The sequence below is a fragment of the Barbus barbus genome (assembly GCF_936440315.1).
Source record: "Barbus barbus genome assembly, chromosome: 38".
NCBI classification, from domain to species: Eukaryota; Metazoa; Chordata; class Actinopteri; order Cypriniformes; family Cyprinidae; genus Barbus; species Barbus barbus.
Window position 1 is genome coordinate 6,799,141 of NC_136716.1, and position 25,607 is coordinate 6,824,747.

Below are 25,607 nucleotides of genomic sequence, written 5' to 3' on the forward strand. Positions count from 1 at the left end.
CACACCTGAGCATGCTAATCAGAGTCTTCAAGATCATTAGAAAATCACAGGTAGGTGAGATTGATCAGGGTTGGAGCTAAGATTGGTCCTCCAGGGAAAGATTTGAGGAACCCTGGGCTACATCCACAGCTGCAATGCTGTGTTATCCAATCAGAAGCCAGGACTGATATTTAAATATATAAAATAAAATTACTTTTTAAAAATGTGCACTGAGTCAAAAGCTAATTTAAAGATGGGTTTCAGTGGTATGCTGTATGGAGCCCTGGTATGAGGACTAAAATGTGTGACCCCATAAAAATCAATGTGCCGAGGGGGTGTGAAATAAGACGCGCTCTATGACCCTGTATCTCTCTGCTGCGCCATCACCGGGAAAGGCAGAAATCTGCAGCTAAATCAAGAGATCAAAACGATCCGGATTATAAACGCTCAATCTGTCGTGAAAATCCAGGGCGCATCGCTGTTCTAGTTTCTCGTTTAGTCCTTCATCAATGCATGTGTGATTTACACATTAATCAGCGGGGTTTTTTTCACAGACGGGAAGATGGTGCGTTGCTTGTGCCATGCCGCTGATGGACACTCTTCACGCATTAATGGGCATTAATTCACCGTCCTCTTCTTCATATTTCAAGGCACATTATTGTTCATCAGCGACAGTTTTGTCCTGACAGAAACGTCTGGGCCACGGGCTCAGAAATGCTGTTATCGCATCGCCTCAGAGAAGCCTAACAGACCATGATGAAGACCGAATCCTCCTCCAAGCCCGCGAGCACCACCGCGCTCCGCAGTCCCTCTCCTCACCGCAACGCGTACGAGGCGGCGGGGATTCAGGCGCTGAAGCCGGCGAACGATGTCTTCAATAACGGCGACGCTCAGGATGGCAAGCCTAAACTCACCAGCCGCGGTCGCACGTACGGCTCGAACGTGCACCGCATCAAGAACATGTTCATGCAGATGGGCGCATCCTCACCCACCGAGGCTGAAGACGCGCAAAAGGCAAACGGCGACGGCAAAGCGGTGCGTCTCACGCTCCCGCGGGCTGGCAGCCTGAACGAGAACGTGGACCACAGCGCGCTGCTCAAACTGGGATCTAGCGTCTCCGAGCGCGTCAACCGCTTCGATAGCAAAACGGACGCGTCTCCGAGATACTCGAAGCTGCAGGAGACGAGAAAGATCTTTGAGCAGCAGCAGCAGGAGAAGGAGAGGCAGGCGGCTTCTAATCGCGTGCTACTGAAGAAAGAACGCGCCGCGGGCTTTCAGGATGCGTCGCGTTTGGATGTGGTTGCGCGTTTTAACGGCAGCACGGAGTCGTTGGATAGCTTGGACGCGATCGGCGGGGCCGTCGAGGCCGTGTCGCCCACCGTCAGCCAGCTCAGCGCCGTTTTCGAGCGGGCCGCCGAGCTGCGGAACAACCTGCACCGGCTATCCAACACGCCCCCGCTGCCCCTGCGCGGGGTCACCGGCCGCGTCGGTGCTCTCAACTCAAAAATCATCACCAAACGGGTACGTGCTTTTCCTTCAGGGGCAAACAAGGAGGATGGGGTAAATCAGCACCAGGAGGAACAAGACGCGAGGTGTAGCAGCTTTAATGGAGCCTCTGAGCTTCAAGACGGCATCACAGCTGTGGATACAGAGTCTTTGGAAGAGAAAACGACAGGGGAGAAGGATGAATATAGTGCCAGTGAATCTAAGACTGCAGATAAGTGTAAGTCAGGACAGGCCAGTGCCACAGAGGCAAAAGGTACTCTTATTTCTGCTGAGGTCCGTAATTTGGAAAATGGGGGACTTGCTTCCAATGGAGAGGCCCTGGAGAGAGACACTATGGAGTCTGGCATCACCGGCACTGGAAGGAAGGGCGAGGATGGACGTGCTCGTCCATCAGTGGGGGTCAGTAACGAGGAGGATGATGATGGTACTCTGAAGGAGAATTACTCTAAGGCTGATTTGGTGGATATCAGTGCCTACAGTGCAGTAGGAGAGGACTCTGGTGGTAGCCAGCTTGAGGATGAAGATGACGTATATGAGCCAGAGTCAAGCTGCTCTGAGATTGCTGGATTACAGACGGAGGAGGATCCGCCCCCGAGCAGGAAAATTAAATTCAGTACTGCACCCATTAAGGTGAGTTTATACCTCAAAGGAATATTTCACCACAAATTAAAATTCTGTCATCATTTACTCACTCAAAAACCTGTATGTTATTCTTTTCTTCCTCTGAATGCAAAATAAGATATTTTGCAGAACATTTCACCTGCCTTCTCCAACTAGGGCAGTGGTTCTCTATCAGTGGGCCTCTGCAAATGGGGGCTTCAGGATAACTTAAGTATTTAAATGAATAAATTGTTATTTATAGATAAAATAATTTAACTGTAGTCAAGATTAAAATGCTATAAAACACAAAGTCAAGCTGTAAACTGAAATCATGTTTCTTATTCCTCAGTTACTGTTGTTATATTGTTTATATAGCTTGTGAAACGTCTGGAATCATTCATATCAATACTTGCCGTTTCTGTTTATAAAAAAGCAACTTTGTCATAGTTACAGCATAAATATCTAAAAAGCCTATATATGGGGCCAGAATGTTTTGTTGGACAACGTGGGGCCTTCTAGTTAAAAATGTTGAGGACCACTGATCTAAGTTTTATCAAGCTCCAAAAAGGACAACAAAAAAAATACCATAATGATACATCAGTCTATATGACTTGTGCGCTATATCTAATCTATTTTATAGCTTTATATGAGGAAAATTGAAATGATTTCCTGAAAATATTCTGCTGTAGCTTTAAAGTGTAATTTGCATCATTGACACCAGACACCACTGGATCTCACCAGTCTCATAACCAGGAAATCTTATGAATGAGATTCGAGAGTTATGATGGAGGGTGTGATTTTCAATGTGTGCATATTTGATATATTTATTAGACATTAGGGATATTTAACAATAAATTAGGACTCTGACCATGTTTTTTTGGTAGGAGAATATTTAGTCACATTAAAAGGATTCTTTTGTAAAGCCTTTGATTGCTCTGTATTCAGATTAACTTACTTTTGTCATTTAGCAGACGCTTTTGTCCAAAGCGACTTACAAATAAGAAAAAGTAACTAAAACTAATAGTTACAACTCTATAAATACTATACCCACATATTTAAGAAAATAAAGAAATTAAATAAAATTGACACATGCATATAACATTTCAATAATAAATATATAAATGAATAAACTAAAATAAAAAGTGATACTTCTATCCCTTGCCGGTGTCCCTGCCCGGTGGAGTCGCACGGTAGAGTCGATGGTCTTTACACTCTTCGGTCTTCACACTAGGAGGGCTTCACACGACGACTGCCGCGACCGCTGCCGCGGTATAATAACCTTTTTTATACCAATCCAACAAATCACCATTTCAATTCAGCTGGACCCACTTTCCTGTTTATCAACTAAAAATGGCCAAGCAAGTGCACACACTGACAAGATACACGATACAGTACGAGACCAAACGTGATTTCAGCACCTCTCAACACAGTAAACAAAAATAAGCGTTTCCTAGCAACGGCAAATGCCCTAAACACTGAGACAAGTAAATACACTTACGAGCTGATTTTAAACTTCCGCTGATAGACTGCTTCTCTTAAAGACTATTTCATTACACCGCCTTCTGCTGGCGCTTGAACCCACTTTCCTGTTTATCAACTAAAAATGGCCAAGCAAGTGCACACTGTGTTTTTATGTCTTGTATGGCTTTTGTTTTATTTTAATGTTCATTAAAATGAATGAGAGGGGTCTGGTTCATTTAAAATGGTTGCCTAGGGACTGGCGTATGTGTTGGGATGAATGAATGAACTTCATATATAAGCCTCAGTCACTGTAACTGTTGGTACGCTTTTAGAGGCTGCAGACTGGCACAGACTGAATGAGCTGAATAGAATATAACATAATCCAGACTGTCAGTCGGTTTGTCTTGGCATCTATTCTCTCCCAAGCGCTTCCTCTCTTTGATTAGGTGTGACATTTATCCAGGACAAATGCTGACCTGACATCAATGGCTGAGGTAACAAACATAGCTCAGACAATGTGTCTGATAAGCTCAGCTGGCCTGCTTGTGATCAGGATGTAGCTAGTTCTGCTTTGTAGATCTGTGTAAACAGGAAACCAAACCAACATTTAACAACAGATCCTTTCAGGACACCATATCAAATAAAATAGTCTCTAGAATGAGAATGTCCCTTCCCCTAAAAACTATAAATACAATCAGTCACCGACTAGCAATAGTAAGTAGCAGATCATGGGTCATCTGTGTGTCTTTGGTTGCTCTGTTGTTGTTTTTTCCAAGGTTATGAAGAAAACTAAAATATAATTTAATGTCATTTCTGTTAAAACTTGTATATCTTGTATTTAAATATATTTGTAATTACACATTTGTAATAATGAAGTTGCAATTTTGTACATTTAAATATATTACCAATGATTTCAAAAGTAATTTGAAGTAAAACTTTTCATTTGACATTATTAGAAAACTGCAGTTTTTAAAAGTACCTCACAAGGTTAAATTTTAAAGATTTATATATATTCTGTTCACATATGGTATTAGCATCCAAAAAGGTTTTAACGTAAATGTAAAGCTATGCATTTTTGAAATTTCATGCAAATGAAATGCCCTCTTACAAATCATTATTAGAAAACATAACATTCATAAAACTCTTTCAATGTCATATAAATATCAATGTATTACTATGAAGTAAATATGAGCTGCACCAGTTCCGTACGTATGTCTGAAAGCGTTAACAAGCTCCCATGATGCATCTGAGAGAAAGGTGTGAGTCTTTCAAATGCAGGCGATGCGAAAACATGACGAAACCCCTCCTGTAAGTGATGAGTAAAAATAGCTGACCTATGAATAGATAAAAGTAAAGGGTAGATTTATTGTGGATGTGTCAGTATCACTTATAGATAGGAGAAACCCACAGAGAAACAGTAGCTCTTCTGATGCTGTTTGTGAGAACCAAACTCACAATGATCCTGTAGTCTGTTAATGATTGTTCAAGAGAATGAAAGAATGCAACTTCAAGGTCTGTAGTCATGTTGTAGAGATGGAAATCACAAAATGACCACGAGCTGTGTTTGATTCAGATTTGACTGAAAACACTTAACCTAAAAATGTAATTTCTTTTTCTACTGTCATCTAAACGTGTATGGCTTTCTTTCGTCTGCAAAACACAAAAGTAGACATTTAGCATAATGTTCACATTCCGCTTTCCATGGGGAAAACCCCCCCAGAACAACCTAGCAAACGTCATATGCAAAACTGGAACAGGAAAGTGGCCCTCTAGAAACAGGACTGGACTGCCCTGGCACAGGCAAAAACTAAAAACAAAACATCTTGGCATATAATTGCCATGGCAAATATCCAAAACACTCTGGCATTGTGGCTGTTATTTTTCTCAGAAAATGTATTTAATAATGTAAACATTTCATCCCAGTCTTATTGGAAATCAGTAAAACACCAACAACTTTTGTTCCTTTTCATACAAATGTGACCCTGGACCACAAAACCAGTCTTAAGTGTCAATTTTTCGAAATTGCTGAATAAATAAGCTTTCCATTGATGTATGATTTGTTAGGATCGGACAATATTTGGCCGAGATACAACTATCTGAGTCTGAGGGTATATACAAATCTAAATATTGAGAAAATCGCCTTTGTCCAAATGAAGTTCTTGGCAATGCATGTTACTAATCAAAAATGAAGTTTTGATATTTACGGTAAGAAATTTACAAAATATCTTCATGGAACATGACCTTTACTTAATATCCTAATGATTTTTGGCATAAAAGAAAAATCGATCATTTTGACCCATACAATTGCTACAAATATACCCCAGCGACTTAAGACTGGTTTTGTGTGCCAGGGTCACAAATTATGATTACAGGGAAGATCATCAATTAACACTGTGTTCCTTGCACAATATTATGTTATAACCTTGAAACACTTTTACCATAGCATGTGATTTATTAACAAAAACATTTGTATGGCTTGCACAAATACATTTGTATGCATATGTATGGCTTTCGTGAAGTGGTAAACTTGCTCTGTAGCTCACCTGGTAGAGCATTGCACTTGCAATGTAAAGTACATTGGTATGAAGCCTGTGCAACATGAGTCAAGATTACAGAGCTCAAAGACTCATAGAAGCAAGTTAAAGACAAAAAAAAAAAAAAATTATCTATTAGTGCCACCAGGCTGTTTAATCAACCCACATCTGCAATGGAGAAAAAATTATATTGCTATAGGTATTGAAAAAATGTAGACAGAGAGTCGCGTATTTCCAGTGAGTCTGGGTTGAAAAATCTGTTATCAAACATAAGGCACTGTCAGAAAAGCTGATTGAGCATTTACTTTGCACCAGCATTTCTGTGCAACCTTTAAATTGAGTAAAAACTGTTTTTAAACACTCGTTCTCAATCTGGAGACTTCGTACAGTGTTTTTCACTGGTGTGTGAGATCATATAGAGGCCGCAGGCCGAGGAGACAGCATTCAGTCGCTGCCAAGCTGTGGCTGCCTTTGTGTTGGTCAGTAAGTGGCCGTGTCACTCTCTCTCTCTCTCTCTCTCTCTCTCTCTCTCTCTCCTTCTGTCCTTTTTTCACCCTCTTATTTGCAGACAGAATTTGGGACAAAGTTTTCTCCCTAAATGAATTTAACAGCTCTCCGTCAAACACAAGGCCTGTTGTGCTGGCTAGGGTGTTGGGTCTTTATTAAACCTCTCTCTCCCTCTCTCTTTAGGCTGGAGAGTTGAGGCTGACCTAAGAGGCAGATCTCACACTAACCGCTTTGTTCTTATTTTCTTCCCTCCCTCAGTCTCTGCCCCTCTTTTAGTTGCTCACTTCTTCTCCTCTCTGTGTCCTTCTTCAACCCATATTCATTTAAGATGAACATTTTCATTCAAGTTAATCTAGTATTCTTTTTGATTTTCATCTTCCTTTAATGTTTGAACTGCCAAGTCACTCACTCCCATTTTAATACTATTTTTTTCTCCTCTTTCTCTCTTTTACTCATTTCCCATCTCTCTCTTTCTTTCTCTGGCTTGGCAGTGCTTATAAATAGCAGTATTACATCGCTGTCAGTCCTCACCTGCAAGGCGTTGTGCACACCAAAAGCTCAAACTTACAACATTTTTCATTAAAAATTGAATTTTCATTCATTCTCTCTGTTTCTCTATCTACACAGTCAATGTTTCATCCCTAAAAGGGTGAAAAAAATGTGGTCCAGAATCAATAAATGTCATGTTTTCCTGAGCTATAAACCTGAATATCAGTAAATTAATATATATCTGGAGAGAGAGGCTGTTAACGTTTGTGAAATGATTTGTAAAGTTATAGATCCATATTCTGGCAATTTTCTGCCTGGAAAAAATGTTATTATCTGTTAAGAATATTTCACTAGTGAGTGAAACTTACAAATAAATATCTGGGTCATATTTCATCCTAAAATCAAAAGAAAAATTATATATTTCTTAAAGAATGTAAAGATGTTTTTAAAAAACATTTTAGAATCAAGACTGTGGAAGACAAGACAGTTGTTGTACTCTAATGATCTATTACAGGTGCATGTTTGTTATATTTTTATGAATGGCAAAGAGTACTTTATTTAAAATTTAGTTTTGTGTTTAACACTAGAAAGAAGTGGAAGTGCATCTTGGCTTGGTTATATTTTAGTGGGTTGTTTAGGAGAGGAATGAATGTGTAGCATTGAATTTGGTCTGATATTTTGAGGTATTTCTGTAGACAGCTGACAGATATATCAGGATGGTGCAGACAACCCAGAACTGTCTGTGAGTGAGACCGAGAGATGTTCCTCCTCACACCTCTGCGCCCGAGGGACAATAACGGAAGTTTGACTGTACTCACATCAAGGTGGCTTTGGCCTACTTCACATTCCAGCCTCGTGCACCGTGAAACCTATATAAGATATGCTAGCTTAAGAAAAAAGTATGCTTATTAGTGCATTTTGGTAGTATGATTTTACTCCTATATATAATTAGAACAGAGAGGTGTATATTTATAGGAAGTGCAATCATATTTGAACAGCAGATGTGGTTCATTCATTCATCCCTAATTTTTTAAGTCAGTCCCAGCACATCATTAGGATAAAATCCAACCTGCCTCACAGTTTCTCACCATATGCTACATTATTGAACAAAGCCTCAGAACAGCAGGATATAGATGATATTCAGGAATGACTGCCTAAATTCTACAATATGTTATCTTTTGCATGCCTGGCATGTATTTTGCATAATTGTTTTGAGAAAGCTTTGTTTGTATGGGCTATATTACTGCTAGCATTTTAGATCATATCCGTGGTGTAGCCATAAATGAAATGGTGCAGTATGGTGGCCCCTTTGATTTATATACGTTTATGCATTTGGAAGACACTTTTATCCATTTTTTTCACATTATCACATTTTGTCCACTTTGTTTTCATTTGTTTATGCATGTGTGTGTGTTTTCTTTCTTAGCTTGTGGAAAAGCTTTGGTTCATCATGTGACTTTCTCATCACTACCTGATTTTGATGGTTATCAGTGTATTACAAAAGTACTAGTGGCTTACTGGTTGAGCTACAAGGGTTTAACTGGCCCTAAGCAAGTTCTACAGAGAGTACTTGTAAAGTACTCTTAGAAAATATTTGTTTTGTTTGTTAAACCTGTACAACAGAAATTATGACTTCAGGGTTGTTAAATTCATTATTAAATAACAATTTTCAAAGAATCTCACACACTTCTATCTTCTTCACAACAATACAACTTCTAATACAATTGCCTCCAGGCCCAGAACAATCAAAACTTGTAAAAGACAATTAAGTAAGAACTTGGGTCTCTATTTCACCCAGAGTATTGATTACTTGTAAAAGTGCTAAATGCTAAGAAACATCCAGTATAATGAGAGTTCAAAAGGAAAACTTTTCTGGTTTAGGAGTCAATAAAGGTGCCGTAGGGGTCCATACAATGAAAAAGATAGGGAAACACTGAATTGTATTTTGCAGTGTACTCTGTTCCTGTGCCAGTTTTTCACAATTTTTGCTTACTTTACTGAACATAGTGTTTTTAAAGGGGTCATATGATGCGATTTCAAGTTTTCCTTTCTCTTTGGAGTCTTACAAGCTTTTTGTGCATAGATAAGATCCCTGAAGTTGGAAAGACTAAAGTCTCAAAACCAAAGAGATATTCTTTTAAGTTAAGACTTGTCCATGCCCCCCTAAAACGGCTCATTCAAATACACCCCCACATGTCTACGTCACGGTGTGGGGAGATTTGCAAAACATTGCCCAATTGTTTACGCAAAGAAAGAAGGCGTAACTATTATTCTCGCTGTAGTATTGTTGCTGCCACCGGCGCCATGTCCTGGAGACGCTGGGTTTCGTTGTGAAAGTGAAAGTACTTTGTTCGGGCCTCCAAGAGAGGACACCACTAGAAATCAGTGGTTAAGTTGTATTTACAACACTGTTCCAGAACAGTTCAGCCCAAATATTAGAGTGTGTGCAGCGCATTTTACGGAGGACTATTTCCTGAACCTGGAAGAGCACAAAGGCTATTTCTATAAAGTGGGGCAATTCCAACTTTGCAAGGACAGTCTGGCGCTTCTGACTCACAGCCTGTAAGTACATTTTCTTATTTAAAGAATTTGCTACTGACGATTCAAACGCGAGATCTGAGCAGTGTAGCGCTTGTTGTTTCTCCGATCACAAATGCAGACATGGTAATGTTTACGCATCGCGTTGCATTGCAAAAAGACAGTATAAGTCATTATAATCAGCAATTATGTCCCCACTGGATGCAACAAATGCCTTGTTTATAATGGGTTTTATTGTTTTTGTTTCGTCGCGCCGGGACACAGCACCACAATATGGTAAAGGAGCGTAACATTTCCGTCTCACACTTGAGGAATTCGGCCAATCACAATGCACTGGTTTGCTGGCCAATCAGTGCACGCCTCGCTTCTCAGAACGATGAACTTTGTAAAAATCGGCGCGTTTCAGAAAGGCGGGGCATAGAGGAGCAACAATAATGTACAGTATGTGGGAAATAATGTGTGTTTTGAACCTTAACGGCATAAATACATTGCATTACACCAAATACACAAAATAATGTTCTTTTTAGCAACGTCATATGACCCCTATGTTTTATTCAAATAACATTTACTTACATATTGTCAGCCAGAGCAATGATTCAACTGATGTCTCATTGTTAAAGTGTGTGCACTTATATAAACAGAAGTGGATATGATCCACTGAATAGACCAAATCAGTTTAATTTAGCAAATTACTGAATAGAAAGTACAGTGCAACTAAATTACATTTTATTGTATTTTATTTTATAAATACACAACATTTTATTATTAATCTACACTTATTTACTAGTAGCTAGAAGCGTAAGAAATATAGTAACATGGGGTGTTTGAAGAGAATGGGGGAAAAACACCAGAAAACCTCTGCCTCATGTTTATGCAGAAACATGGAGTGCCTTCTGGTGTTCACAAATCTATTCCTGTCACCTGGAACAGAACCAATCTTACTGCAACTCTCTCTTGTTCCCGGCCTCAAGCAGAGCAGAAAATGTCAGTGGTTGTGGGCAACAACTTTTCAACCATGTTATTTGGATTTATTCTTTTCCAGCAGACTATTAACAGTATTCCTAACATGGGTTTTCCTGTTAGAACTTCTCCTCATATTTTATTTTGTTCATTGTTACAAGTGTCTTGTGTTGCATTAGCAGATATTTTTTGCTTTATTCTTGTCATAAGCACTGTCCCCCTAAAACTCAGATTATTTTGATACAAAACTGAGTTAAATTTCTATATTAAACCGTAATGAGATTGAGACTTTGACTTTACAGTAATTAAAAGAAAATAAACTTAATTTAGTAAACTTTTTTACCAACATTCTTCCAACACTTGAGCAAGAAAACTACAATTCCTATAGACTATTAATGATATTTACTGAACATTTAATGTCATTCATACCTTTAGTAGGGCAGCAGAGCCACGATGGGCGAGCGGAGTTTGAGCGGAGGAGGGGTACTCCAGCTGGAGCACCACTATCTGCCTCTCTCTTCCTCTCTCTCATTCTATCCTACCCCCTCCTTAATCCGATGTTTGTGTCCACCGGGCACAACCAAAAATCCCAGCCACACAGTCTCACTGAATCACGTGGCCATGGTAGCTGGTCTCAGCTGGTGTATGTGATGCTTCATTTTGCTATTGGGGAATAGGTGCAGGTGGACTTAAAGCAAAGATGGGAGTAAAGCACAATTTTTCTCTCGGGTTGTGTTTTATGTGGGATGTGCTGCTAACAGTGGGAGGCCTGTGGCAGGATATGAGTGGGTGGAATTGAGGGATGAGGATTTAGGATGCTGGTGGTTGTCTGGCATTGGGGAATAAAGATGGTCTGGTGTTATTTTTATATCATTACGTAACAGGAAACGGCATTCATAGTACATTTAACTTCTGTAATTTGACTTGTGCCTGAGTGATACAGGATATTCGAGGGAAAAAAAGTAGGACAGGACTTGATTTTATCTATTGGGAATTGAATGGAGTCTTAAAAGTAATCTCTATATGACAGGTGGCTAAAAAAAAGGGCTTGGTGGCGTCAACCAGACAGGAAATTATTTTCATAAAAATACACAGCGCACACAAATATGGTGCAAACTGTTGTTTGTCAATACATTCCAGGATTTAATTGATTCAAATTATATTTATAATATCTAAAAATTCTATTTGGGTTTGTCTGCCATCTTTTAGACTAAGCTTCTCACAATGCATTCTGGTGTTTCCTTCTATGTGGAGGACGATTGCAATGTTTGGCCAAAAGAAGATACCCAAGAAGGCTGCAATACAAAAGTAAAATGGACATTTAGATGCTGTGTATAAAACATGGTCTCCTAGAGCATTTCACATTAACAGTATAAATTTAAAACATGCATGTGTGTTCAGGCCAGGTTAAGTTGGCGCCCGTACCCACATTAAAAAGATTATATAAAACTAGCAGTAAAGCCTCAAGAGCTGCTGTGAAGTGGGCACACTTGCTCTGCCCACACAGCTTTGCTTTCAATAGAAAGACACTTTAATTCCACAGTCAGTGCATCAGCATGTAGATAAAGTTAATGTTTACAATCAAACAGCATGCAATGCTTAATGTCAGTAAACAGCAAGAGACAAGTATTTGAATCCAGTCAGTGTTCTGGAAGACTTATCAGCCAGAAAATTACTAAAAAGAACTGTTGTGGATTTGTAAATTATTGGTTATAAAATTTGGAGCTTTACATGAAAGTATAACATGCTCTAAAACAGATGGTTGTATTAATAGTAATGGCTAAAAAGATGCCAGTTGTTGCCTCAGCAGTGTCATATAGACATGTGCCCTTTACATGGATTATTTAATAAGGATTAAATCATGTAATTTGTGTAATCGTCTGCACATACCATTTGTGGTACAGACATGAATCTCACATTTTGCAGCTTGTTGAGTAGACGTGTGCCATTACATTTTGAAGTGATCAGACAATAACAAAAAGAAAAGAAAAAATAAATAAATTGAGGGGAGTGAGGTTTTGTAGGGGAAGCCGACTGGCTATGAAAACATGGGAAATCATCGAAAAATTAGCAGGCCAAATCATTGTGAGAACTGATGGAGAGTAAATGTAAATGTAAGCTCTTATTCAGAAAATGTAGAAAATTAGTTCTTTAAGACTAACTAGCTTATTCAGGAGGGCAGCATCAGTCAATGTCATTAAATGAAGGCGGTGAACTGGTTAATATTACTGATATTTATTTCTTAATATTATTCAGAACAATCTGTGTATAATCACAAGCAATGCAATCCTTATTCCGGGTTTGGTTCAAGGTCTGATTCTGAATCGAAGTCAGATACTTGTTTACTTGGAATCTGGAAAGTGTATCTGGCTGTTGTGTAATATATTCCCCTATTGAATTTATTATTCAAAATATTGAAGTGAATCAATAAGCAGTGGAGTATTTACATGTTCTGAAAAGGGAGTGAAATTTTTTTTACTTTATTACATGAATGAAAAGCTTGTTTCTGAAACAAACGTGGTTATGATCAAATTTTCAGGTGTTCACAACCTATTCTAATGAGGACTATGACAGGAGGAATGATGACGTGGACCCCATGGCTGCCTCTGCTGAATATGAGCTGGAGAAACGTGTGGAAAGGCTGGACCTGTTCCCCGTTGAACTGGAGAAAGGTATTTGCGGAGAGGTGGTTGAAATGATTGATGCATTGAAGAGTCAATAAATGGCTGGATGTATTGATGGATGACGGATGAAAAGATTAGTTTGACAGTATGGACGGATGGATTGATAAAGAGTTGATGGAACAGCCAACCACCAACTAGCAATTCATCATGTTTTTTTTGTTTTGTTTGTTTTTTGTCATTTACATAGGTCAAATTTCAAATTTAATTTTTGCACACATAATTGACACTGCATGAAAGGAACATTACTCGTAGGGTCATTTAAAATTAAATAAAGCTACTGAATCCCTTTACAAGCATGCTATCCTCAAGGCTGTTAGCAAAGTGTAAATACAGTGGTCATGTTAAGGAAGTAATTGTTGCAATAATAAACACATGATACTAGATGATTTATATAAAGAACTCATTTCAAATGCTCTGCCCCTTGGAGTGAGTAGGGCATAGTGAAGCTCACTTTTGAATAGAATTCACCCTCTGAGTCACAGAACACCAGGTGGACATATTCACTTGGATGGTAGGCTGTTTCTTTTTTAAAGACTGTTAAATTGATGAAGGGGGCATTATGTAGATGGAAAAATAAAGACTCAAGTACAGGGATGGGCAACGTTGGTCCTGGAGTGCAGATGTCCTGCAGAGTTTAGTTCCAACCCTGAAAAAACCTTCATCTGCCTGTAGCCCTAGTAATTCTGAAGACCTCGATTAGCTCATTTAAGTGTGTGGAGCTAAACTCTTCAGGACATCAGCACTCCAGGACTGCCGTTGCCTAACCCTGCTCTAGTATTAAATGTATTAAAAGAACTAAATGATCATATACTACAAGGCACTTATAGAGGCCACTGTTGATTTTAACCTTAGTTTACATGGTAGAGACATTATCTTAATAAATGTGCTTCAATGAAAATGTAATCGCAATATTTTATGTAGTGTTGTAGTAATAATAAAAAAGTTTTGTAAAAACAGTAAGACACTTAAAGCCGTACTGTATCGTGAATATACTTTTATACTGCATTTTGTGATTAACAACACCCTTTAGCTGTAACTATATTCACAATATAGCAAATAAAAGTGTGTTAGTTGAAGGAATAATTAGGAAAGCGTAAGAGGGGCATTTAAAGAGTAACACTCAACAGGGAAAATGTCAAAGAGAGGAAATAAAGATGTTTCACAGTACTTCTTTGATTGATTGATTGATTGATTGACTGATTGATTGATACTTTATTGATCCCCAAGGGGAGATTCAGGTATCCAGTAGCAACATTAAAACAAACAACAAAACATTAAAAAAGATTACAGGAATAATACAGGAAGAAAATTGAAATGAGAAAACAATATGTAGTTCTGAAGACAGAAAGAGTGTCCAGACTATTTATGGCTTTTCACACTTATAGTTAACTCTGGGTCTTTCCAAACCCAAGGTAAATGGAATCCTGGGTTATCTTGTTTCACGTTTCACACTGCCCATAGTTTAACTGTCATGGTTTACAATTAATCCTGTGTATTCATATGATGATGTTTCTCACTGAAAATTCCATAACCCCAGGTTAGCAATCTTATTTGCATTTTTAAATTACAAATTGACACACATCGTTACCCAAGGTTAAAAACGTGCTTTAGATAAATGATAATTTGGTATTAAGGGCAGGTAAAAGGCCCTTTTGTGTTTCTAAAAGGTGAGTGGAGCATGTTCATACTGTAATTCTCTGGATTGAATTCTCCATTTTTGTTGACCTTCAACAGACAATGAGGGTTTGGGTATCAGTATTATTGGGATGGGTGCTGGAGCTGACATGGGTCTGGAGAAGCTTGGCATTTTCGTCAAGACCGTCACAGAGGGAGGGGCGGCCCATCGGGATGGCAGGTAGATGTTATGCATATACCACAGCATCATTTTTACTTTGTAACTTAATTACTGAAACTTATTTCACATTGGTCACACTTCTCACTTTTTCCCTTTCAGGATCCAGGTGAATGATTTGATAGTGGAGGTGGATGGGACAAGCCTGGTTGGTGTAACTCAAAGTTTTGCTGCCTCTGTCCTGAGAAACACATCTGGCACAGTTCGGTAAGACCGCGTGGATTTAGAACAGTGTGGTACAAAAGTCATCTCCTTGCTGATATCTAATTTCATTGAAGTCCCATTTTTCAGTTTCTTTTATATTTATCTACAGATAAGTAAAAGTGAAAGTTCACTCTTTGCTCTAGGCATAAGTAATGGTGAATTAATCATATGCTACCTGCAATTCATGTCAGAAATTATTGCATTTATGAGTGAAGCACACATGAGCACCACCACGATGTTTTAAGAAATGTCAGTATGGAACAGCTAGAAATTGAGGGTGTAAATTAAAAATCATGCTGGAAACTATTTGATTATTTGTCAAAATTAAGTTTTAATTGTAAATGTTTACTCTATAATTAGTATGAATTGAGAATACCAGTAGAATTTGTTCATCAGACAGCAGATTTGTGTGGAAAAAACTGTATTTCCCTTGATTAACATAGAATTTCAAGAATTATTAAATACATAGAGCATCTCTTACTTAAATAATTTGTATCCTTTGCTTTTTTTTTCACTTGGACATATTACATCATAATTACAACTTCCAAAATCATAAGTAGGAAATTCCCAGAAGGAACTGAAGGCAGCAATAAATTCAAAGTAATTAGAGACTGTACTTATGGCTCCATGACAGCTTGATTTTTACAACATTTAGCTTCCTTATTTCAAATTCTCTTACTTTATATATACATTTTGTAGACATTGCACTTGTGTAATATATTACAATTGCCTGCAGCTGTGTTGTGTGTAAAGTTTGTATGTTCTCTTTGTTACAGGAGCACTATAGCCAGTTCTACCGCAATGAAATTGTGAAATTAACTTTTTGATACAATATTTTCCCTAATTTAAAACTTGCTCAAATATATGGTCTTTAAGTGTTTAAAGAATGATTTGAGTTCATTAACTTTATCTTTGTCATTATCTTTCCCTACTCATTTCAGTTCATTCAGCACTCAGCCAGTGGGGGTCATTGTGATAGTTGTAATTATGATGTGTTACAAAGACTGTATTTAGAAGAGAAGAATATTTCATTATGATAGATCAGTGTTAACAGGGCGAGAACAAGGAGAGGGTTATATGAAACCAGACACTGGGTGGAGGAGACATGCACAACACAGCAAAGAAAAGGGAGGAAATTGAGGGTGGATAAGTATAAAGCAGGGGAGACAGACCAGCCAAGATAGATCTGTAAGAGCTTTATCAAAAGTAAACAACAGTATAAACCTTGTTGCCATTGTTCATCATTATAAATGTTGTCTTCTCATATTTTTTGACGAACCTTACAAGAAGATGTTTGTAAGATATCTTTTCTAAACGCACAAAAAGAGCATTTATATATAATTATTTATAAAGTCAAATCTTAGTCGGTTTCAAGCTGTATTATCACCTGCAACTCTGCATATGCTTTTTTGAAGGAAACTCCACATTAGAAATGAGCAGATGCAGTTAATTTTTAAAAAAATATCCCTGATCATTTTGGTCTGATATTAACCAGCTGAGAGACACATTTCAGTGCAGATTGTCGTATTGTAACACAATAACTGTTGAATTATAGACACTCTTTAATCTGCACAACAATTTAATGTACGAAATATATATACCATTTTTTTTTATTTCTATCTTTTTGCGCAATTTCATGTACAGTATATATGTAAAGTTCTTGTACAGTCTCAGTTTGTGTATGTCTAGGCAACTAGGTATAGTAGTTATAGTATTTATAGTATATGTCTAGTCAGATGCTCTGTTTTTTCTTTTTCTTTTTTTTCTCTTATACTTGCATTGTTGTATATTTCTTATGTTTAACTAGTTTGTAGCACCGTGGTCCTGCGAGACACGACATTTCGTTCCACTATATGTCCACACATGTAGCAGAATGACAATAAAGCTCAACTTGAACTTACTGATTCTGAAGAAAAGTAAGGCATTTACATTGAAATCAAACAGCAAAAAAAGCAGCCCTTTCAATTCTAAACATAATGGTCATTATGGAGAAATGTATGAAAAAGTACTATGACCCCTTTAAAAGATGAATTCAAAGTAAAAAAAGAGAACTATTTCCTCTAGTCTAGCGCATACCCAAGAACTAACAGGTAAAGAAAAATACTTTGTGATAAATGTATGTATGTGATAAACTCATCTGTTTCCAGGTTTATTATTGGCCGAGAGAAGCCAGGAGAGCAAAGTGAAGTGGCCCAGCTGATCCAGCAGACCCTTGAACAGGAGCGCTGGCAACAGGAGATGATGGAACAACGATATAGCAACTACATGGGGGATGAGGAAGAGGTCTGTAGTACTTTCCTAGAATAGTTGTATTTTTATTTTTTATTTTTAGTTGACAGTCTGTAATCTTGTACTTGTGTGTGTTTACCTACTTAAACCATATTTTGGGGACATATTTGTACTCAGAAGTGAGCTAAACCTGATAGGCCTTTGGTATTGTAAAATATTTTATGGGTTGGGTTAAAGTATTTATAAGCAGCTGTATATAAAAACAATAGAAGTCTATGCAATGTCCCCATTTAGATAGTTAAATAAACATGTCATAGTGAAAGAAGTGATGCTTAGTATATTAAAAGTAAAACCGATAGTAAAAAAAGATAATCTGCTGAAGCGCTCTCATTGGACATTTTCACTCATTTAGAGATAGTTTGTTCAGGTTGCTTATTCAAACACTTTTTAGGTTTTGTGTGATATGTTTGATTATGTTAATCACAGTTTTAAACATTATACGTCACATTATCTTATCATCATCAGCTTAATGATAGGATGTCATGACAACAACCTAAGGGGGCTAAGGGGGTTAGACTTAGTGGTGTTCATGGGTATGAAATTGTGTGTGCACTAATTGAAGCATATCTAACGGGTTACAATCCAATATAGAAGACTGAAAAGTGCATCTACATTTTTATTAAAAATTAAATTTGTAAAACTTTTCCTCATACTTCTTGCATACTCTGCAGTTGTTCTTCCTAGAGGTCAATATGATTATAAAAAAAAAGTCAAGTGAGCTACACTTGGCATTGACAAGTTAATGCAATATCACAACACTGAATGTCTATAAGTGACACCAGATTTTGTATTACATTTAAAGATTGGATATAAACTAAAATGGATAATGAAACCCTGTGTACTTTTTCTATTGCGCTGCATCCTGTAGTGAAAAAACATGTGTAAATGACCACTGACATTAAGTATAAAACTTCAGCATAACCCTTGCCTTAACACCATATCTGTACCCTGATTTTTGAATGGAAAAGTGTTATATCATATTTAGTTAACAGATATCAAAGTCTTCATTTTCCCCTAGTATATTAGGACATTTTTTAAAATATGTTTAAATCTTGTGACAAAAGGCAGTTCCTTTATCCTTCCCTTCTAGCCGGGTGATTACGGCACTGATGAAGATGAAGACGAGATGAGCCCTACGTACCCTAGTGCCATAGAGGTGTTTGACTTGGCCGAGAATGAGGATATGCTGTCACCAGTAGAAGTGGACCCTGAGAAGCTTGCCCACAAATATAAAGAAGTAAGACAAAAATGTAAAAAAAAAAAAAAAAAGGTTAAACTACTATACTATGTTTGATGGAAAAGTACATACGTTTATGTACAGTATATATGTAAACCATTTGAACGGACTAATTTCACAGACTCCAGCAAATTGTGGAGGTCTCTTGATATCACAGGCCCTTGGTAGAATACAAATTAGGGAGCATCCAATCTTTTAAATATGCAAAAACAAACCCGGTTACGTTTGCTTTGTCTCTTAGCGAAGATGCAAGAAAGTGACAGATCAGCATAGGGTGTAAATATTCATTAAACACTGTTTATATAGAACAAACTCATAAATTATATAATTATAGAATACCTTCTACTAAAACATCAATAAATATACTTTATGACCCTTGATAGTGGGGGAGTCGTGGCCTAATGGTTAGAAGGTCTGATTTGTAACCCAAAGTTAGTGGGTTCGAGTTTTAGGTCCGGCAGGGATTGTAGGTGGGGGGAGTGAATGTCCAGCGCTCTCTCCACCTTCAATACCACGACTGAGGTGTGACTTGAGCAAGGCACCAAACCCCCAACTGTTCCCCAGGCGCTGCAGCATTGGCTGCCCACTGCTCTGGGTGTGTGTAGTTTGTTCACTACACACTGCTGTGTGTGTGCACTTGGATGGATTAAATGCAGAGCACAAATTCCAAGTATGGGACACATACTTTCCTTTACATTAATATTGGTGTCTTTCTTTTTCTATAGAAGACAAGAAAGACACCTATGGCTGCAGTAGTTTTTTTGTGACAGTTTATAATAAGCCACCCACTGAAAGTCTTAAAAATGTCTTTTCAAACTGTCATCTTTGGGTCATCTTTGAAAAATCCATTCAGACTAATCAGTGTATTTGTTTTTTCCATTAAAATGCAAGTTTCATCATGGCGAAAGAGCAAATTTAGTTACACTCTTTAACCCATGTACCACTTTGGCACAGTTGCAGATCAAACATGCTGTGACTCAGGCTGAAATCCAACAGCTCAAGAGGAAGGTATGATAACTCTTTTCATGCTAACTGGTCATCAGACCCCCCCAAAAAAATCTTAGAATAAAAATTAAAATTGTCATCATTTACTCATCTTTCCAAACCTGCATGACTATATTTAGAACACAAAATGAGATGTTTTGAACTTCTTCATGCTTTTGATTTACATAAAACAAAAGCAGGACAGTGATTCAAACTGTCAAGTTCCACAAAAGACCTAAAGCACCATAATAGTAGTCCAGATTACTTCAAATTGAAGTTTATTTGCTTAAAAGAAAAGTTCAACCAAAAATGATAATCTTTTTTTTCTCAGCTTCAGTCCATTCAATATGTAGATGAGTTTGTTTCTTCATCGGAGCAGATTTAGAGAAATGTGGCATTACAAAACTTGCTCACCAATGGATTCTCTATAGTGAATAGGTACTGTCAGAATGAGAGTCCAAACAGCTGATAAAACATCATAATAATCCACACGACTCCAGTCTATCTATTAATGTCTTGTGAAGGAAATGCTGCATGTTTTTAATGAACAAATCCATCTTTAAGATTTCAACTGTTGCTTCCGGCTAAAATAAGAGCTAAGAATCCTCTATCCTTGCTTTCTCCAGTGAAAAAGCAGTCCTGAACAAATATGTTGGTGAATTTTGATATCAGAAGACAACAGGAGATGCACTTTTTACTGGTGGAAGCATTATTATGGATTATAGACTATTTTGACCAGAAGCAATGGTTTAAAGATAAACGCCTTATTGATGGATTTGTTTCTTACAAACACAAAGCTTTTCATTTCACAAGAGGTCAGCTGATGGGCTGGAGTTTTTTTGGTTCCATGTGGATTTACTGTACAGGATCCATTGGTGAGCAAGTGATGTAATGCTGAATCTCTCCAAAACAGTCTCATCTATATCTTGCATGGCTTGAGAGTGAGTACATATTCAGCAATTTTTCATTTTTGGGTGAACTATTCCTTTAAAATCTTCTCCATGCCATAGCTCTCAAATCTGATTACTGTTTTTACACATTCATAGGCACCAGGTTTGACTGCACACACTAACCAATAATTTGTGCCATATTCTGACATCAACTCTGATGCAAAACCTTGAGGCAGCAAGTTGGTAATGTTTTAACGAGATTTTATAGCTTGGTGAAAGGGAAGATTATTATTGGATTACAGTTTACATTCTTTGTTTTGGTAAAAGTCATAAAGATTTACAATGTCATTATCGTGAGTAAATGATGGCAGACTTTCCATTTATAGGCCTTTAAATTTTTCAAAAGAACACATATGGAAGTTTTTCCTTTGACAAAGAGTTCTGGGTTTTCACAGTTGTAAAGTTTTGATCTATGTTGCTATTTGCACGACAGGTCTAAAAATGTAATCACCTGTTTGCATTCATGTGTGAAGCTAAATCATGCAGAGCAGGAGAAGCAGCGCTGGCGTGCTGAAAAGGCCCAGATGGAGAATAACATGCAGGAGAACCGGGAGCGCATGGAGAAGCTGGAGGGATATTGGATGGAGGCGCAGAGTCTTTGCCAGGCTGTGGATGAGCACCTGAAAGAAACTCAGGCTCAGTACCAGGCTCTAGAACGCAAATACAGCAAGGCCAAACGCCTTATAAAAGAGTATCAGCAAAAGTGAGAGAAAACACACAGATACTTCCAGGTCCTGTTTAGCTTGAAGCAACTTTGAAGCACCTTTGTTATTTGATAACTGTAATTTTGTGTTAATTCAATGTCCAAGGCTAATAAATACACTTAAAATGAATAGAATTACATAACAACATTCTGAAAGACATACATACTAATACTATACATACACAAATAAATTGTTACTTTTAACACCACATCAAAATTGTATCATTAAGTTAAAATGATCACATTTTCTAAGGACTAGGCACATGTATTTTAAACAAAAAAAAATTCAAAGATGTTTTTCTTTGTCATTGGGCCAAAATGATTATATACAGCCAAGTGATTAATCCATATTTTATGAAGTATTCAGTATAATTTCAGAAATATATGAATGTCTTTTAACTTCTGTTTTTCATACAGGGAGATTGAGTTACTGAAGAAGGAAACAGCTCAGCAGAAAACTGTAGAGGAGACCGAAGCCTCACATAAGGAGGAAACAGAACAACTCCAAGACAATGTAAAGTGACTTAGGCTATTTAGTAATGATCAAATCCTTTTGCTGACCACTAATACATCAAAAATACATTTAAAAACTAATGTACAGTTTATAAATATGGCAATTAGACCATTCAATTCAAGCTGTCATATAAAATTGTTCTTTTTACAGGTAATAGATCTTGAGTCACAGGTCGAGGAGTTGAAGTCACTGGATCCATCGTAAAAGTAAACATTTGTTAAAATTATACCTACTTCAGTGTAAATGTATTGGAACTGGGGAAACAGAGAATCTGTACTTTTAACCATTTTGTTATTGTCAGTAAGCCCAAGAGTTTCATTCCTCCATACCTTGATTTCAGACTTTTGATGCTTTTAGAGATTTTTCTTATTTTTCATATATTCATTCTTAGTATTGTGAATAATTGTTTTACCCTGCAGTGTTTGCTCTTTAAAACCCTTTGTATTTTCCTTATATTTAACTCTAGATAATGATTCGGCTGTCATTGATCGTTTTGCCAAAGTTGTTCCTGTAATATTCTAAGTAAAGTTACTTTAACAACATACATTTGACAGAAAGAAGACTGATCTTTCATTAACAAATACAGTGGAACATTTTTCCAGGCTTCAGTCCTAAAACTAATGAAACAGGGACACTGATTCTACCAGAAGTGGTAAAAACAACATCTTGTTTTTGAAGACATCCGTTTCTGAAACTCAAGTAATGACCTGCCACTTGCTGCTGTACCTTAAAAGTCTTGTTACTGTGTTATTTCATTTTTTTTATCCTGATGTCTTTCCTGGGACATTCCGTAGGAAGACCGGTTGTATATGTGATAAAACAGTAAGCATGATTGATCCATGTTCTTTAAAAGTGCAGGTACATCTTAAAAAATTAGAATATCGTGAAAAGTTCATTTTTTCTTGTAACTTATTTCAAAAAGTGAAACGTTCATATATTTTAGATTCATTACATGTAAAGTAAAACATTTAAAAAGTTTTTTTTTATTTTAATTTTGATTATTAGAGCTTACAGCTCGTGAAAGTCAAAAATCAGTATCTCAAAATATTTACATATGAGTTTCAATTAATGACCATCCCTACAGTATAAATTACGGGTATCTCTTTTTCTTTGAAACCACAATAATGGAGAAGACTTAGCAATGATCCAGAAGACGAACATTGACGCCCTCCACAAAGAGGGTAAGTCACAGAGGGTCATTACTGAAAGGTGTGGCTGTTTACAGAGTGCTGTATCAAAGCATATTAAATACACAAGGTGCACAAGCAACAGGGATGACCGCAAGCTTGAGAATACTGTCAAGCAAAGCTGATTCAAACACTTGGGAGAGCTTCACAAGGAGTGGACTGAAGCTGGAGTCAGTGCATCAAGAGTCACCACGCTCAGACATCTTCAGGAAAAGGGCTACCAAGCCACTTCTGAACCAGAGACAATGTCAGAAGCGTCTTACCTGGGCTGTGGAGAAAAAGAACTGGACTGTTGCTCAGTGGTCCAAAGTCCTCTTTTCAGATGAAAGTAAATTTTGCATTTCATTTAGAAATCAAGGTCCCAGAGTCTGGAAGAAGAGTGGAAAGGCACAGAATCCATGTTGCTAGAAGTCCAGTGTGAAGTTTCCACAGTCAGTGATGATATGGGCTGCCATGTCATCTGCTGGTGTTGGTCCACTGTGTTTTCTGAAGTCCACAGTCAACGCAGCCGTCTACCAGTAAATTTTAGAGCACTTCATGCTTCCTTCTGCTGACAAGCATTATGGAGATGCTGATTTCATTTTCCAGCAGGACTTGGCACCTGCCCACACTGCCAAAGGTACCAAAAGCTGGTTCAATGACCATGGTATTACTGTGCTTTATTGGCCAGCAAACTCGCCTGACCTGAACCCCATAGAGAATCTATGGGGTATTGTCAAGAGGAAGATGAGAGACACCAGACCCAACAATGCAGATGACCTGAAGGCCGCTATCAAAGCAACCTGTGCTTCCATTACACCTGAGCAGTGTCACAGGCTGATTACCTCCATGCCACGCTGCATTGATGCAGTAATTCATGCAAAAGGAGGCCCAACCAAGTATTGAGTGCATAGAAATGAACATACTTTTCAGAAGCCTGACATTTGTTTAAAATATCCTTTTTTTATTGATTTTATGTAATATTCTAATTTTCTGAGACACTGAATTTTGTGTTTTCATTATCTGTAAGCCATAATCATCAAAATTTCAAGAAATAAAGGCTTGAAATATTTCACTCTGTGTAATGAATCTATATAATATATGGGTTTCACTTTCTGAAATGAGTGACAAAAAATATTGACCTTTTTCACGATATTCAAATTTTTTGAGATGTACCTGTATATATTAATTTAAAATGGGAAGCACATAATTTATGGTAGAATGGAGGGAACCTGGGGAAAATGTGAAAGACTCAAAAAATTGTCTTTTAAAGAACAGTTAAGGGTGAACTATATCAGCTCAAATTTTGGGGCAAACAAACAACACACATTCTTAGCTTAGCCTTACTATATAGCCAGATTTTTAAGGGGTTTACATAAACACCTCTCTTCTACCTATAGCAGTCCACACTTTACCTCTTGTGCAAGGTTTTGGTGACTTAAACCTTAAAAACCAACTGCTGCCTTTTTCTCAGTATTACTCCTGTTCATAGTCCCTCTCAAGTGTTCATTTAGACCTTCCCTTAAACCTACATTACAGAGGCAAGAAAGGTGTTTGCTACTTATTTTTTTCCAGTAGAACTGTTTTGTTCAGCTATACCAGACACTGGTAATAATAATAATGTCTGATTATGGGACTGGCCTCCACATGTGTAAAGTTTCCTTTTTTGTTTTTAAATGAGTGTGGTTTACATTTAAATGCAGTTAAGAGATTGACCTGTATAGGCCACAGTAGTTTAATGAAATCTGGATGCATTTAAGAAAAGAGGACAAAATCATGATTGTACCGCCTGGAGTGAATATGCCTCATGAATTGTTCAATATGATTAAACCTAATACAGTACACTTTTCTTAGACTAGCTGTTGGAGGAATATGTCGCAGATACAATGGCAGTGAATTCCACATCGTATAGGAAGATTATTTGTTAACATAATCATGTGAAATGTATGAAGGCACAAAGAAATATAAATGATTGTGATTGTAGTATTTAGAATGTCATCGTTAGTCTTTACGCAGGACTAAATTAAATTGATGAGGCATGTAAACAACTTTTTTTTTTTTCAGTGCAAGGCTTGTATGGAAAACACACTCATGTGGTTTGTTAGTGGTTTTATGAAATAAACAGTCAACTGTGGATTTGTAACCAAGGTTGCTTTGTTTTCTTCAAGTGGCGCAAAATGCTTTTTGATATGCTCAAAATAACTTCTATGGACATGTAATGGTAGTCCTAAACTTTTTATTTATTCAAACTAAATCTGTCAAGAGAGCAACTACAATGGCTATATAAACTCAGATGTATGAGACTGCTTTGCAGTTCAATGATGATCAAAACTGGAGATATTCACATTACCTAACACTAGAGGGAGTGAACTGATACATACACAGCTTACAATCACCTACAATAAGAAGTATGGCACAGCTTTAAACTCTGAAGTGACTAAATGATTCTT

General features: G+C 37.4%; 1 protein-coding gene across 1 annotated transcript; it reads left to right on the forward strand.

Annotated features, from left to right (window-relative positions):
- The first annotated feature begins 361 nt into the window (after positions 1-361).
- LOC306857925 (neurabin-2-like) lies at positions 362-25,299 on the forward strand. Its single transcript, XM_079398204.1, has 10 exons — positions 362-2,115; positions 13,114-13,246; positions 14,993-15,113; positions 15,213-15,317; positions 17,462-17,597; positions 18,694-18,840; positions 19,795-19,848; positions 21,248-21,477; positions 21,895-21,991; positions 22,142-25,299. Exons 1-10 carry the CDS (start codon positions 733-735, stop codon positions 22,193-22,195), a joined length of 2,460 nt encoding a protein of 819 aa, XP_079254330.1. The 5' UTR covers positions 362-732; the 3' UTR covers positions 22,196-25,299.
- The last annotated feature ends 308 nt before the right edge of the window (positions 25,300-25,607 follow it).

Excerpts from the sequence above, each read along its gene's own strand:
- LOC306857925 (XM_079398204.1), top strand. The coding sequence starts at position 733 with ATGATGAAGACCGAATCCTCCTCCAAGCCCGCGAGCACCACCGCGCTC. Across the intron at positions 15,318-17,461 it reads AACACATCTGGCACAGTTCG|GTTTATTATTGGCCGAGAGA; the intron begins GTAAGACCGCGT and ends ATCTGTTTCCAG. Across the intron at positions 21,992-22,141 it reads CAGAACAACTCCAAGACAAT|GTAATAGATCTTGAGTCACA; the intron begins GTAAAGTGACTT and ends TTCTTTTTACAG.